Source organism: Gigantopelta aegis, chromosome 5 (assembly GCF_016097555.1).
Source record: "Gigantopelta aegis isolate Gae_Host chromosome 5, Gae_host_genome, whole genome shotgun sequence".
Taxonomy (NCBI): Eukaryota; Metazoa; Mollusca; class Gastropoda; order Neomphalida; family Peltospiridae; genus Gigantopelta; species Gigantopelta aegis.
This window is the reverse complement of record NC_054703.1, coordinates 2,124,371-2,142,036: the sequence shown is the minus strand read 5'-3', so window position 1 is coordinate 2,142,036 and position 17,666 is coordinate 2,124,371. Positions and strand designations below refer to the sequence as shown.

The 17,666-nt window shown below is 37.9% G+C and overlaps 1 protein-coding gene across 3 annotated transcripts in view; it reads left to right on the top strand.

Annotated features, from left to right (window-relative positions):
- Positions 1-17,666, top strand: part of LOC121373313 (sulfide:quinone oxidoreductase, mitochondrial-like) — an 84,650-nt gene that overhangs the window by 22,841 nt on the left and 44,143 nt on the right. For all 3 annotated transcript variants that reach the window (XM_041499877.1, XM_041499876.1, XM_041499878.1), the window contains exons 2-3: positions 8,949-9,119; positions 12,126-12,179. In XM_041499877.1, coding sequence (XP_041355811.1) covers positions 8,949-9,119; positions 12,126-12,179 — 225 coding nt within the window. The remainder of the gene's footprint in view (positions 1-8,948; positions 9,120-12,125; positions 12,180-17,666) is intronic.

The following is a 17,666-nucleotide window of genomic DNA, read 5'->3' as shown; positions in this document are numbered from 1 at the left end:
TTTTAATAGGTCAAAAGACATGAGTGATGTTAACAACAAACATGGCACAGGGGTAACAGAGTTTGTTGTATTTAACAACACCACTAGAGCACGTTGATTTATTAATCATCGGCTATTGGATGTCAGACATACGTTCATTTACAAGGGTCAGAGAGATTATATCAGTGTGCTCGAGTGGTGTCATTAAACTAAACAACCTTTACATTTTAACAGTTGTATCTCGTATTTGAGTAACACCAATTAATTTTAATAAATTTATATCAGATCTTTTTTGCCATTCTTTAATAAAAAATTTGCCAAGAATAAACTAACCTATTTCTTGATAGCAATATATTAACCTGCATGTAACCTGGACTGATCCACTTTATTCCTGGCAGCTAATATTAACAGCTAACATTAACCTATTTTCAAACGCTGTGAAGCGCATACAATTGGGTTATCAATATGCACATACTCGATTGTTAACACATCAGCATCTCGTTAGGATTTGCATCACCATTCATTATTTAGCAAATAGTAAATACATGAAGCTTTGATCCACAGGGTAGGATTGAAGAAAATTGATTGTAATGTATTTTATAAACAGGTTGCGTAAAAGCAGATTAACGTAGCCTATTGGTTACGTTTACATGGCTCGTTAATGTGAAGTAAAATATTGACGTTCCTGTAGCAAGTGGGGTTTTTATGAGGTGGGGGTGTTAGCCCCATGCTCAGCCCTTCTCCTTTATCATCCGGACTTTGAGACCGTCTGTGGCGGAGTTAAGTAAAATATTGACGTTTCTGTAGCAAGTGGGGGTTTTATGAGGTGGGGGTGTTAGCCCCATGCTAAGCCCTTCTCCTTTATCATCTGGGCTTAAGACCGGTGCCGTGGCGGAGTTAAGTAAAATATAGTCTGAAATATGGTCTGATGTAATTCTTTTAAAATAGCAGACAAAACAAAATATTATCTAAGAGAAAAATGAGGGGCGAGACGTAGCCCAGTGGTAATGCGCTTGCTTGACGTGCAGTCGGTTTGGGATCGATCCCCGTCAGTGGGCCCATTAGGCTATTTCTCGCTTTAGCCAGTGCACCACGACTGGTACATCAAAGGCCGTGGTATGTGCTATCCTGTCTATGGGATGGTGCATAAAAAAGATCCCTTGCTGCTAATCGAAAAGAGTAGCTCATGAAGTGGCGACAGCGGGTTTCCTCTCTGAATATTTGTGTGGTCCTTAGCCGTATGTCTGACGCCATATATAATCGTAAATAAAATGTGTTGAGTGCGTGCGAGTGTGTTAAATAAAACATTTCTTTCTTTGTAAGAGAAAAATGTGGCCTGCTTAAAATATAGATGGCACGTGGTGAGTGGAGGGTTTGGGACAGTGTGTGTAAAACTAGCATCTCCGAGATGTAATTTAGAGCTTTATTAAAGTAAAATATTTTATTTTAACTTAACCGGCCTCTGTGGCATCGTGGTCAAGCCATCGGACACCAGAGTTTTAACGACTCAGTGGGTAGGTGTAAGGCCACTACACACTCTTCTCTCACACTAACAACTGATGACTAACCAACTGTCCTGGACAGACGGCCCAGATAGCCCAGGACAGCGTGCTTGAACATTAATTGGATATAAGCACGAAAATAAGTTGAAATTAAATGAAACTTATTTTCATGCTTATATCCAATTTAGGTTCAAGCACGCTGTCCTGGAAACACACCTCAGCTATCTGGGCTGTCTGTCCACGACAGTGAATTAGTTGTTAGTTGTTTAGTGGTTGGTGAGAGAAGAGGGTGTAGTGGCCTTACACCTACCCATGGGCGTGCAACCTGGGGGGGGGGGGGGCAATTGCCCCCCCCCCCCCCAAATTCTGGCAAAACTGGGGGAAAAATTCGGGCAGTTTTTATCTGGGTAAAATTTCGGGCAAATCAACCCCTCCAGCCCCCTAAATCAAAGAGTCCCCATACGCCCATGCACCTATCCATCGAATCTACTTGTCCATATATAATTTCACTTGTCCAAATATATTATTTGTTTCATTCAAGTGCAAGGACAATGTTTTGATTGCTCAAAATGAAACTGCATTGAACATTTTTATTAGTCCCCTGGATAACCACCAAGGTACATTGTGCTTGTCTGAGCAGATTTTCACTTGTGCGGACAAGTGCTTATTTTGAACACTGTTACCGTATTTGACCAGAAATAAGCCTAGCTAGGGTGCCAAGACAACACATTGTGAGCTTAGCATGGGGTGGGCTTATTCCCAGACAAGGGGCCAGTTTTGTTTAAAAAATAAATAATAATAATAATAATAATAATAAGGTACTAAGATATATTGGATATTAATAACTGATGATATCATAGGCATCTTCAACTTGTTTATGCTTACTAGGTCCATTATTTTGTACTCGCCAGTTGGCTGTACGTACTGTTTAACTAACAGCTAGTAGCCTGTGAAAGAAGGTTACTCGCAAAAAACACTCGCCGCGTAGAGCCCTGAGTAGTTTGTCAACTGTCAATGAACAGAGTAAATCGCAGGTATTCGTTTCGATGAACTGATAAAATCAACACTACAGAAAAAGTACAAAATATTTTTAAACGAGATTCCCCATTTGTTCTGTTATTTCTTTCTTCCTCGAGTGAAACAACCACACAAATCGCTAATCAATAGCTGATAAAATGTTAAGTTTAGTTTTTATAAAGGCTGTGTAAATAGAGAAGATATCGGCTTTATATATCCTGTGAAGGTAAGAATTGGAAATTACGCGAGGCTTGCCCAGCGGAATTTATCATTCAGCCTGAACAGGATAAAGCAAATATCCGACATCAGTGTTTCTGCCAGAAAGAAATTGTTGGGTATGGCGCTATGGAATTGAATATTTACAATGTGTGTGTGCTGAATGCAACCGCAGTTGACAGAAAGAAAATGGGTTAATTTTAGAGTTAGGGTTAAGAAAAGCACACAGTAATGATGAGAGTTATTAATTTTGTCAAAAGGTTAACTTAAAAAAAAAAATATCTGCAAACAAATCTGGGTATGGCACCATACCCATTTTACCCTCTGGCAGAAACCCGGAACATCATTAACTAATTATTATCTTATATCCTGCAAACCATAAAAAATAAGAGGAAAAGCTATTATTTCTGGTATTTAAGCCACGTTGTAGGATGACCTAGAGGTCAAATGAGTGATTTTGTAATGTAGCTATGCGTATGACATCGCATGAGTGACGTCGAAAGTGATATCTTGCTAGTAGCAGGATATGACTTCTGTCAATAGAAACAGTGGTTGCAGGATATGACTTTGCTTTATTTGTCGTTATATTCTGTCAATAGAAACAGTGGTTGCAGGATATGACTTTGCTTTATTCGTCGTCATATTCTGTCAATAGAAACAGTGGTTGCAGGATATGACTTTGCTTTATTCGTCGTCATATTCTGTCAATAGAAACAGTGGTTGCAGGATATGACTTTGCTTTATTCGTCGTCATATTCTGTCAATAGAAACAGTGGTTGCAGGATATGACTGCTTTATTCGTCGTCATATTCTGTCAATAGAAACAGTGGTTGCAGGATATGACTTTGCTTTATTCATCGTTATATTCTGTCAATAAAAACAGTGGTTGCAGGATAACTATTATTTAGCACCCAAGACGTAAATGTAACAAAGTAAACTACGACTTCCGTTGTTTTTATAAGCAGTGAAAAATGAAAAGTGTCTAAATTGCATGGTGGTTTTTTTTTCGAAGTACAGAATAAACAATGACAGGAAGTAAAAACCATCAGTCATGACTAATTATGTAGGCAAAATGTTTTGAGGTCTATTTCTCGTTTGGGACAGTTGCACCACGACTGGTATCTCAAAGGCCATGGTATGTGCTATCCTGTCTGTGGGAATGTGCATATAACAGATCCCTTGCTACTAATGGAAAAATGTAGCGGGTTTCCTTTCTAAGACTCCAAAACTACCACGTTTGACATCCAATAGCCAATGATTAATAAATCAATGTGCTCTAGTGGTGTTGTTAAACAAAACAAACTTTTGTTTTGTTTTGAGATTAAGCTTGTTTGTACTCTAATTTGGGCCAGCTAATTTTGCACAACCTTAAATTTATCTCCTCAATGTTTACTGGTATTTTTACAAATATTCAATGTCACATATTACTGCTAATTATAGTCACAGCTGTTTATACTCAGTAAAATATTTGACAGTGCATGCACCTCGAACTTTGATTCAAAACTTTCTTCTTTGAAGGGTCCCAGTGGTAAAACACTTGGTCTGTGATCAATCCTCGTAGGTAGGCCCATTGGGCTATTTCTCGGTCCAGCTAGATACACCATGACTGGTATATATCGAAGGCCATCCTGTCTGTGTGAAAAAACGTTATCCAGATTCGGACATTATCATTTAATTTATGAAAAAACCAGCGTGCCACACCCCCACCCTAACCCCTACAAAAAGGAGAGCCTGTACTTCTATGGGTATACATCAGAGGCGGTGGAGTACTGTCCTGTCTAAAGAAAAGTGGATATATATATATACACAGTCGAACTTCGTTAACTCGAAGTTGAAGGGGACGACGAAATAGTTCGAGTTTCAGGGAGTTCGAGTTTTCGAAATTCGTACAGCAGACCCCAGAGTGAAACTGCATTGTAGTATTATCATTTCGTTGATATCGGAAGACACGTTTGTAGCTCCATCCCTGTCCCCAACACACAGATGTTAGCACATTCCTTCTGTGTATATGATAAAACTAAGTAAATATTAACAGAAACGAGATAAATCCGATCAATTTGACGTACATCTCTATGTACTTTTATTGTATTTATTAATAAATTAAAATACTGGATGTCGATTAGCACTAAGTACGTTTGTTTACCAAATAAAAAATGCACAATATAAAAAGCAAAATTATTGTAAATCCCAAAAATCTTTTTAAAAAACCCTCACTAACATAGCGGGACATAACATAACAAATCAAAACACTGTATGCCAAATAGCACTAGGTCATGTACTTTTTTCACATTAATTGAAAACATTCAGAACAGTACAAAATGATTTATAGCTCTCAAATCACAAAGTACAAAGAGCAGAACTATCGGAACATTTTTGTAATTAAAGATTGTTTGGCACACTTGCTTAAAAAATCGTCTTTCATTACTCTGTCTGTAATCTTGCACAGATTGAGCAGCATTTCTTCCGAATGTTCACGGTTCTGCAGCTGTTGCTATTAACCGATTTGGCTATCCCCACGTTGCCGGGTCCTTCCCCAGCTTGCTTGATCTCTGATGTATCAGTTTTTGACATAACTAAATGACTAGTAATTAATCATTTTGAATTCACACTTAAATAGCAAATAACAAATTTGACATGATTCACTCGTTTAAGAGAAAAAACAAACAGCGTTAATTGTTATTACAACAGTTCTTTGAAGATTACAAGACTATCCGTACTTTGTGTAATGAGGCCCGCTGCTGTGTACAAACACCGACAACCAAATAGTCGGCAATCTATTATTCTGTAATTACCGCGTGTATTATCGATAGCTGAGACCAGTCGGGGCACTCGCGCTTGGCTTGGGTGACAATTAATTTTTCTTTAAAGTATTACCGGTACAGTTAAAAGGCTCAGTCACTCCACAAACTTCGAGTTTTGGAAGTGCAATATCCCTTAATTTTTTATGGTGGGACCAAAAAATTACTTTGAGAGATAGAGTTTTTCGAATGTTCGAAGTTTGAGTGTTCGAAGTCTGTTATTACTAGTTTGTATAGCAGTTCGGCCGGGACCGCTGTTTCACTTCGAGAGATCGACGTTTTTGAAAGATCGAAGTTTGAGTTATCGAAGGTCGACTGTATATATATATATATATATATATATATATATATATATATATATATATATATATATATATATATATATAAAATATTCCTTGCTTATACATGTAATTGAAAAATGTAGCAGGTTTCCTCTCTAAGACAATCTGTACCAAATGTTTGACATCCCATAGCCATTAATTGACAAATCAATGTGCTCTAGTGGTGTTGTTAAACATTTTCTTTGGTGCAGTGTAACCTGTAGGCAGCTACTATGCAAATGTATGTGTGCCACCTGTCACTTCTTAATGACAAGGATGGTGTGACGTGTAATATATGAAGAATGCTGTTAGCTAGGATATGGGTGTGTCATGTTACACAATGTATAACACCACTAGAGCACATTCGTTAATTAATCATTGGTTGTTCGGTATAATGTCAAATGTTTGCTAAATCTGACACAACATCAGGGGTTGAATTTAAAAATAAAAATTTACCACTATCCCGAAGGAATAGTGAATTTCAAAAAACACTATCCCGTCTAAAAATTTACTATCCCTTCAATTACATTTGTATTAATGTACCACTAGTTTTCCTGACTGTGCTATGTCGCAGTGTACAACATTGCGTAACGAACAATAGTTTATATACCAGTCTATGCATTACTGTGTACTAGCTGGAATTACAAACGAACTCACTCCAAAAATTAGTCTTGATCAAAAAGACGTTTATTTTGTACCGGTAAGTGCATGAAAAAGGTTTTTAGTAGTGCGAGTAGCTGAAGAAAAAGCGTAATCGGAATAGTCACAGGCGATTTTCGGTATTCCGTGCTTTATTTTCATTTTCATGATGGAATATTGGAAGAATTATTTTATTTCGAAATTTACTATTTGCGGAATAGCGTAAAATTCGACCGCTGAACATGTAGAGGCAACCTTCATTTTCCCATTAAATCAGTGAGGGATCTTTTATATCCACTTTCCTTGACAGGACAGTACATACCACAGTCTTTGACTTATACCAGTCATGAACAGTGGTTGTTTTATTTGATGCCCGTAGAGAGCACATTGATCAATTAATCCTGGGCTATTGGATACTAGCTACCCCTACCAATCCAGCAGCAAGGGATCTTTTATATCCACTTTCCTTATCAGTTGAGGCAGGACAGCACATACCACAGCCGGTGATGTATACCAGTCATGAGTAGTGTGTTTTATTTGATGTCCGTAGAGCACATTGATTAATTAATCCTGGACTATTGGATAATAGCTTCCCCTACCGATCCAGCAGCAAGGGATCTTTTATATCCACTTTCCTTGTCATTTGAGGCAGGACAGCACATACCACAGCCGTTGATGTATACCAGTCATGAGAAGTGTTTGTTTTATTTGATGTCCGTAGAGCACATTGATTAATTAATCCTGGACTATTGGATACTAGCTTCCCCTACCAATACAGAAGCAAGGGATTTTTTATATGCACTTTCTCACAGATAGGACAGCACATACCACAGCCTTTGTATACCAGTCGTGGGGTACTGGTTGTGATGAAAAACAACTGCTACATGCATATGCCACCCTGTCTGTAAACCAATATTAATAGATGTGCATTAATAGTAGCCGTTGTTTACATGTCAGAGTTTTTGTGTTACAATTGTTTTTGACTTAAAAATAGTGCAATTAGACTTATACCATTGTTTTGTTTTTTGATAGTGATCGATGGCTGTATTAGCTTTTATATTTAACGTCATCATGCATGGGTCCATTTCTTATCAGAGGTCCAATACCAATGAAAGTTGGTTTATAAATGTAGTTGAATTTATAAATGTCGCACATTGAATTTAGACCTTTTTCGTTTCTCAATTGTGCATATATTAATCCGGAATTCGACATCAGAAATTATTTTCCTTTATTCACCAAATTAACCCAATAGCCAGTTTATTTTTCTGTTGCAGTGTCATTAAACCGTTCGTTCATTCATCAGGGCTTCTAGAATTAAAAAAAAATCCATTAGCCATGGGATCAGTGATTAAAACAAATTAGTCAAAATAAAAAATTCACTTGCCCTACTTTACTTAAGTTAACTAATACATGTACAATTTTACTAAATAATACATGTAGTAATAATCAGATATGCCACCTAAAGAAGGAGATAAAGCTTATAAACACTAACATTGGGGGTTGGGGTGGGGGCAGGATATTCATATTTACAAAATAGACTTAAATGCAAAATTTGACAAATGTTTTCACTAGCCGTCGGGTATGACAATAGTAGTTATTTACTAGCCCAACATTGAATATTACTAGCCATGGGAGTGGGGCTACCATAATCTAGAAGCCCTGTCTGGCATGGCAATAGTAGTTATTTACTAGCCCAACATTGAATATCACTAGCCATGGGAGTGGGGCTACCATAATCTAGAAGCCCTGTCTGGCATGGCAGTAGTAGTTATTTACTAGCCCAACATTGAATATCACTAGCCATGGGAGTGGGGCTACCATAATCTAGAAGCCCTGTTGGGCATGGTAATAGTAGTTATTTACTAGCCCAACATTGAATATCACTAGCCATGGGAGTGGGGCTACCATAATCTAGAAGCCCTGTCGGGCATGGCAATAGTAGTTATTTACTAGCCCAACATTGAATATCACTAGCCCTGGGAGTGGGGCTACCATAATCTAGAAGCCCTGTCGGGCATGGTAATAGTAGTTATTTACTAGCCCAACATTGAATATCACTAGCCCTGGGAGTGGGGCTACCATAATCTAGAAGCCTTGATTTATTCACCGGGGCAGGATGTAGACCAGTGATAAAGCATTCGCTTGATGCGTGGTCGATCTAGGATCGATCACCGTCGGTAGACCCATTGGGCTATTTCTCGTTCCAGCCATTGCTCCACAACTGGTGTAACAAAGACTGTGGTATGTTCTATCCTGGCTGTGAGATGGTGCATATATATATAGCCCATGAAATGGCGACAGCGGGTTTCCTCTCTCAATATCTGCGTGGTTCTTAACCATATGTCTAATGCCATATATCCGTAAATAAAATGTGCTGAGTGCGTTGTTAAAAACATTTCCTTCCGGGATTCATTCACCAAATGAATGTATTGTAGATGAGACGTCATTTAATTGTGTGGAATTCTTGTTCTTTGCAGACACACTACTACCAGCCCTATTGGACCCTGGTGGGCAGTGGCTTGAAAGATGTGAAGGATTCCGGGCGGCCAATGAGAAGTGTCCTTCCAAAGAACTGTGACTGGATACAGGACAAGGCGGTGGCCTTTGACCCGGATAACTGTACAGTGACCACATCAAATGGCGAATTGGTTCGTATGATAATTACTTACATAAGTAGTCATGTGGTTAAGCTGTCACTCACAACATGGCTAATGCGGTATAGTTAAGCAGTTGTTAGCCATATTGCCAAAATTGGCTTTGGTTGTGTCATGGCTAATCCGTCGGACATAAGACTGGTAGGTACAGGGTTCGCAGCCCGGTACCGGCTCCCACCCAGAGCGAGTTATAACGACTCGATGGGTAGGTGTAAGACCACTATATACACAGGCATTGAAATAAGTCGAGAACGGTCGTTCAGGTTACCAGGAGGTTACCACATGTAAGAAAAATTGTGCAATTGCAAGCAATTATATTTATATAAGTCATTCTGCATTTAAACAGCGTCCACTAGATGAATTTATTTCTGCGTTTCGTTTTCTCGTACGAAATTGCACCGATGTTTGTGTACACTTGTGCAATTGCAAGCAAGTTCGGCAATCCGCGTTTAAGCAGCGCCCACTAGATAAATTTACTTCCGGATTTCATTTCTCGTACCGATGTTCGTACACACCAATACAATTTCAGAACGTTCATAAATACATGTATACTACAATAATCATCTGGCACACATCTGGCGTTAAAAGTAGTAGTAACAGGAATTCAATTGTAACTTTCATATAGTTGTCGTAACCTACATGTATAGGTTACCAGGCTATATTTCTCTCTCACTGACAACTAACTACTAACCCACTGTCCTGGACAGACTGCCCAGATAGCTGAGGTGTGTGCCCAGGACAGTGTGCTTGAACCTTAAATGGATATAACCACGCAAATAAGTTGAAATGAATGAAATATTGCCAAATACAGAGTTCGAAATTTACGACGTCACTTACCACAACTGCTGTCATTGCCATATGAATTGCCATAGCTTGGGGTCTTTACCGTTGGCTATTTTTTTGCTGCTGAATAAAAATTATTGCCGTCGGTTGAAGGAAATATTTTTGCTTTTGATATAATTCATATCAACTTTTTTTTTTGCTTATATCCAGTTGAGGTTCAAGCACGCTGTCCTGGTCACACACCTCAGTTATCTGGGTTGTCTGTCCAAGACAGTGGGTTAGTTGAACATTACTGTTAGTGGTTAAGTGGTTAGTGAGAGAGAAGAGGGTGTAGCTGTCTTAACCCTACCCACGGAGTTGTTAAAGACTTGCCCTGGGTGCACCAATCGATGATATCATCATGTGATGTCGAAGTGTTATGTCTCACTTAGCGTTCTAATCAGACGTATCACCTTGATTATGTACCAAGATATTTTTAACCATATGCTATTGGGTAATAATTAGCCTTATTTAGCACATATGTATATAGTTATATGACAGTTAATTTGAATGTGGTGCATACATGTATAGTTCATTATTAGTCCCTTACTGGTCCATCCTTCTGTCTCTCTCTGTCTCTGTCTGTCTGTGCCACATATACATGTACATTTAGTTTTTCCCACAATGCCTCGAGATATTGAGCTGAAAATTTGTGTAAAGGTTTATCAAGTCCTGTTACAAATCAAGTTTAACTCTCATGACAAATTACCCATTTGTTTGCAGTTATGGCTTGAAGTTAGGAGATATGAACATTTGTTGGGCCCAGCAGACAATGTGTTGCTTTATAGTTAGCAGTCCTTTCAAAATGATTGTTAATTCATCAAAAAAGCTAAATAGAGAGAAAAGATTTCTGTCTGCACCCCATCTCCATCCCATCTTTGGGGTATTGAATTTACATTATTAACTTAGTGTACTACATATTGCTACAGTCTGGATTCGAACTCCCAAGTTTGTGGAGTCAGTGGCAGATCCAGAAAATCCATTTAGGCGAGGGGGTGTGTGTGCTCAGTGACATGAGGTGGAATGCCGGGGAAAGTTTGGAGGGTATCGTACAAAAATAAAAATTAATATATAATAAAATTATAATTATTGCAAAATTTAGGGGGGGGGGAGGGGGCCCGGGCCCCTGTGCACCCCTAGAAACCGCCTCTGGGGGCCATATGCCAAGTATTCTGACGACACAGCCGTGCAGTGGATTATCAAATAATGCTACATTTTAATGCTTATAAAGCTCAGAGGGATATTATTGTGATGGAATGGACTGAACATCTTACAAAAAAGCATGAATAATTTATAAAGTGATGTGAATAGCATACGTCTAGTCTCACGATTACACATCCGGTCTTCTGTGTTCATTTCCTCCTAAAGCACTAACAAAAGCACCACTGTGGAGGAAATTTAACAGGGCTAGCTCGATCTAGCAGTCGCCAAATTCAACAAATGAGCATTTTAAAAACAATTGGCAAATTTTATTTCAATTTGGCAAATAAATTTCATGTAATAATTGTTATTTTATTAGAAAATAAATGTGTTTTTGCAATTTTTGAATTTTGAATAGATGATTTGGCGAATGTTTCTGTTCGCACAGAGCTAGCCTTGTTTAATATAGAAAATTCAATGTCAAATTTTCACATTCATGTGCAACATGGTACATGACATTAGGTTACGAAATATGGACATTATGTAGATTTACGTGAATAAAATCTGACCCTAATATTCATAACACTATAAATTATTCAGTAATCTTTTTAGAATCATTTGTAGTGCATGGAACAAGGTGTGGCAGAAATCTTTATTAAATTACATGTGTTCTTTTGAATGTTTTCATGCATTAAACATATGTTGCTATCAGGGTTTCTGCCAGAGGGTAAAACGGATATGGCACCATACCCAAATGTTTTTACAGATTTTTTTTTTTTTAAAGTTAACCTTTTGACAAAATTAATTATTCTTAACGTTACTGTATGATTTTCTTAACCCTAACCCTAAATGTAACCCATTTTCTTTCTGGAGGAGGAGCCCCCCCCCCCCCCCCTAACCCCATGTTGACTGTGGTTGCATTCAATTCCATAGCGCCATACCAATAAATTTGTTTCGGGCAGAAACACTGGCTATGAAATTGTGTTGTGAATTCCAATGAATTATATTTGTTCCTATTATGTGTTTGTTTTTTGACAGATAAACTATGAGTACTTGATAGTGGCAATGGGATTACAGCTGAACTATCACCATGTAAGTAATGCATGTTTACTCAGTGACGAAACAAAGGAGTGTCCCCGAGTGTCTTGTGATATCATAATTTATAAGCACGAGTTGATAAAAGTATGAAATCCGAGTGCTGATAAATTATGTCGTAACAAGACACAAGGAAGGTATTCAATTTATCATCCATTATGATTCTTTTCATTTGCGACAACTGTAAGCAATGTCAGTAATGTGGCTTGAATGTCACTGTATCTGGCAGCAGTAAGACAGTGGCGTGACGTCACTAATGATAGGTTTAGCGTTGAAACAAACACAGTGACGTAGCAAAAAGTATGTCTTGTGATTAAAATGTGACCAATCAAGATTATAAGAAGCGATATCTCCTAGGAGAATATCGCAGGAGATATTGCAAATTATAGTGTCAGCGATATCTCCTACAAAATGGATGATAAAATGAAATCGTGTACAAAGGGTGTCTATGAGTACTCGAGTCACGGGCCGAGTCTAGAGCGAGACTCAACTCTGTTCACATGACGCAGAGTGGACTCTCAGAGTACGTGTGCAAGGAAGAGCACTTTCATGTAATTATATTGTTTAAGTAATTTTGCCATACGCTTGCCGACTTGTAAATTATAGGGCTATATGCAGTGTTCGAGATTAAAAAATTTGAGCCATATCCCAGTTGGATACTAACATTTCAAAATCTGCTGTACCACCTGAGAATTTAGTATCCCACTTAAATGAAATTCATAAATAACATCGTAACAAACTTGGACGACACTGTTACTTAACTTTCGACTTTCATTGTTTCAGCAAAAAATAAAAACACAAGATTAAAAAAACCCACACAATATTATATGGTATCCTGGTGGGATACTGGGTTATTGAAGTCTGGTATCCAAAATTAATTCTGGTATCCCCGGGATATCGGGATAGCGTTAATCTCGAACACTGCTATATGAGATATGGAGGGGAAGTAAAAGTCAAATGTGTGGAATGCAATACAATGGCATGATCTGGCTTCCATGTTCAGCACTGAAATTAAGATACATAATGCTATTTTACTTTATTCCGTAATCTCATTATCATCTAGTGTAAGTGTCGGGTACTTGGGCCTGGGTCGAGTTTGATTGTCAAGTACCCAGAGTGCAATATTTCGGATTCGTGGAGGCCCTTCCTGTAGATGTACATTACAACTTGTTAAAGGAACAGACCCTAGTTTCAACCCGTGAAAATTAACACTAAATTTATTTAATCTACAAACCTGTGACACATATAATGTATGGATAAAGTTACAGTTGAGTGAAACATGAGTCTGTGACTTAGAAATGGTGAAATATACCTCTAAAAATAGACTAAAACTCGACTGCATAACTGTTATACTTTTCAGACGCAAAATATGAGAACTGCATTTTGTGATGTTAAAAACACCAGGATGACCAAAAACACTTCGAATGTACGGAAATGGATAATCTAAACCATAAAATCTAAGTTAAAGAATGAATTCAGTTATCAAAAATGGCTCTAATAGTAAAAAATATGCCTTAGTGTTTTAAAACTAGGGTATATGTCCCTTTAAGTTACAAACCGGCCTCGGTGGTGTCGTGGTTAGGCCATCGGTCTACAGGCTGGTAGGTACTGGGTTCGGATCCCAGTCGAGGCATGGGATTTTTAATCCAGATACCGACTCCAAACCCTGAGTGAGTGCTCCGCAAGGCTCAATGGGTAGGTGTAAACCACTTGCACCGACCAGTGATCCATAACTGGTTCAACAAAGGCCATGGTTTGTGCTATCCTGCCTGTGGGAAGCGCAAATAAAAGATCCCTTGCTGCCTGTCGTAAAAAGAGTAGCCTATGTGGCGACAGCGGGTTTCCTCTAAAAACAGTGTCAGAATGACCATATGTTTGACGTCCAATAGCCGATGATAAGATAAAAAATCAATGTGCTCTAGCGGCGTCGTTAAATAAAACAAACTTTACTTTAAGTTACAAATTACTCTCTGTGGCAATGGGATTACAACTGTACATGTATCTCTGTAATTAAATTAAGAATAACTTTACTTTAGAAAATTAGTAAATTATTTTTTTATTTATTATTATTTTTGAAAGGCCACTGGTTTAATTTACTAGCAGTTCAAAACCTAATATAAAACATTATTCAGCGAACCCATAGGAATAATAATTTACTAACGGTTCAGACACTGAAATAATTACATGTAAGTCATGAACAGTTGTTTCGGTTAAAAGGAGGTTAATACCATGTCAAGAACGTCAAGAACGGTACTTAATCATCCACAAAGCATTATTAAACGAAAACACCATATATCACCTAGATGTTGGTAAATTGTGTTATTTAAATATAAGATAAATATTATCACTACATTGAGAACAGTTACCGTATATCTTCGCCTGTAAGTCGATCTCAGCTATAAGTCGAGTCCCTAATTTCAAGCCCTGAAGACATATTTTTTTTATTGACCCGTTTATAAGTCGACCCATGAAAAACGACTTATAAATATTGAAATATTTCTTATTTTCAGCACATGAGAACAATAATGTACAATATTTGAACAAAAGAAAATTATTTTACAAACTTCGGTTTTCACGTTTTGTACATCACAATATAATCAGACTATTCCAATCAAACTATCATTATTACATAGCATCAAAACGAAATATTCCCTTAGTATAGAGAGTGAAAGCTGTTTGACTGTTACTGTATGGTACTGTACAGATGATTTTGTGCACACACAACAACTTTATTTATAAACACTGACAACAGATCACTACGATAAAACTGAAAGTATCGCGTTTTGCCGCCATATTAATACATGTAAGGAGGATAACTCTGGAAAGTACACTGGTTTTTGTACCAAATGATGTGTGTCCCTATTGCTCTAGTGAACTGCAGAGATCAGTCTATTTTAAGGGAAGGCTCAGTAATATTCATGAAGTTAATCACCGACAAAACATTGTTTGAACAACCATTAATGCCAGTGACCAGATTTCAGAATAAACTCAGGCAACAGGTAGTTAGTATTGTTTACATTTTTACTATTAGTGATGACTGTTAATTTAACTAAGTGGACTGTTGTCTTGGCATGTGAGTGAGATTGCACCCCCTTTTCGCATAACCAAAACCGTTCTAATGCCAAAAAAAAAAGGTTATAAAAAATAAATGTGTCAAATTAACATATTTGAGTATAAATACAGGGCATACTTCAACAATAAAAGTTGTAAAATAATCCCCAAAACAGTAATATTTTTTGGTGAATTTTTTTTACCCTCTTATAAGTCGACCCCCCAAGTTATAAAATAATTTTTGGGTGAAAAAAATTCGACTTATAGGCGAAGATATACGGTATGTGAAGGAATTTAATAAACTATCAGCTATTTCTCGTTCCAGCCAGTGCACCACGACTGGTATATCAAAGTCTGTGGTATGTGCTATCCTGTCTGGGACGATGCATAAAAAAGATACCTTGCTACTAATGGAAAAATGTAGTGGATTTCCTCTCTAAGACTGTAAAAATTACCAAATATTTGACATCCAGTAACTGATAATTAATAAATCAATGTGCTCTAGTAATGTTGTTAAACAAAGCAAACCTTTATCCTCTAAGACTACACATAAACAATTACCAAACGTTTGACGTCCAATAGCCGATGATTAAAAAGTCAAATGTGCTCTAGTGGTGTCGTTAAACAGAACAAACCTTTATCGATCCTCTAAGACTATATACCTCGAAAATTACCAAATGTTTGATGTCCAATAGCCGATGATTAAAAACGTCAAATGTGCTCTAGTGGTGTCGTTAAACAGAACAAACCTTTATACTCTAAGACTACATGTATACGTCAAAAATTTCCAAATGTTTGACGTCCAATAGCTGATGATTAAAAAGTCAAATGTACTCTAGTGGTGTTGTTAAACAAACAAACCTTTATACTCGTTAGACTATATGTAAAAAATGTCAAACATTTGACATCCAATAGCCGATGATTGAGAAATTAATGTGCTCTAGTGGTGTCGTTAAACAAAACAAACTTTTAACTTTGACAAGTGTATTTGGTGTGGTTGTTTTATATATATCTCACCGACTAAGAATCCAGATATCTAAGTCAAGTATCTATTTTAGTACAGAGTGGAAATAAAATGACTATAATTGACTCTAGTGAATCAATACCAAGAACAAATAATATAGAGTGGACACCTTTTCGGCGGACTGGAAACCAGTCTATTGATTTTGTCCAACCTCTCTAACTGATTTTCACAAACTTTGAGGTCTCTTGAGAATGTTTATTGTAATTTCCATAATGTTTTTTTTTGTAAAAAAAAACCCACCCACAAAATCCATTTTAAGCATTGCTGAATGCGGCTCGTTTGCTTCTTGTTGTGTGGGTGGGTGTAATTTTTGGCATGCCTCCATTGGGGGGGGGGGGGGGGGTGAGACGTAGCCTAGTGGTACAGCGCGCAGTCGGTGTCGGATCGATCCCCGTCGGTGGGCCCATTGGGCTATTTCTCATTCCACCAGTGCACCACGACTGGTATATCAAAGGCCATGGTATGTTATCCTGTCTGTGGGATGGTGCATATAAAAGATCCCTTTTGCTAATCGAAAAGAGTAGACCATGAAGTGGCGACAGCTGGTTTCCTTTCTCAATATCTGTGTGGTCCATAACCATATGTCTGACTCCATATAACCGTAAATAAAATGTGTTCAGTGCGTCGTTAAATAAAGCATTTCTTTCTTTCTTTTTGCCTCCATCAGGATCGAACCACCTTGATAGATCCATTCGGCTGATTGTTTTTCTTCTCATTCCAACCAGTGCACCACAACTGGACAAAGGTTTTCTCTGATGACTATATGTCAAAATTATGAAATGTTTGACATCCAATAGCCGATGATTAATTAATTAATGTGCTCCAGTGGTGTTGTTAAACAAAACAAACTTTACTTTTTTGCTTCCATCAGAGAAGTGTTCAAGAACACCTGTCGTGGGCACAACTTCTGACTTGGCCAGAGAATTCTGTCCATATGACAGGTGCATCTTGTTACCAGTAGTACCGGCCTCGGTGGCGTTGTGGTTAGGCCATCAGTCTACAGGCTGGTAGTTACTAGGTTCGAATCCCAGTTGAGGCATGGGATTTTTCATCTAGATACCGACTCCAAACCCTGAGTGAGTGCTCTGCAAGGCTCAATGGGTAGGTGTAAACCACTTGCACCGACCAGTGATCTATAACTGGTTCAACAAAGGCCATAGTTTGTGCTATCCTGCCTGTGGGAAGTGCAAATAAAAGATCCCTTGCTGCTAATCGGAAAGAGTAGCCCATGTAGTGGTGACAGCAGGTTTCCTCTCAAAATCTGTGTGGTCCTTAACCATATGTCTGACGCCATATAACCGTAAATAAAATGTGCGTCGTTAAATAAAACATTTCTTTCTTTCTTTCTATCTTGTTACCAGAGGAGTTCTTTATACAAGAAGTACAAATGTACTAAACTACATGCAGTG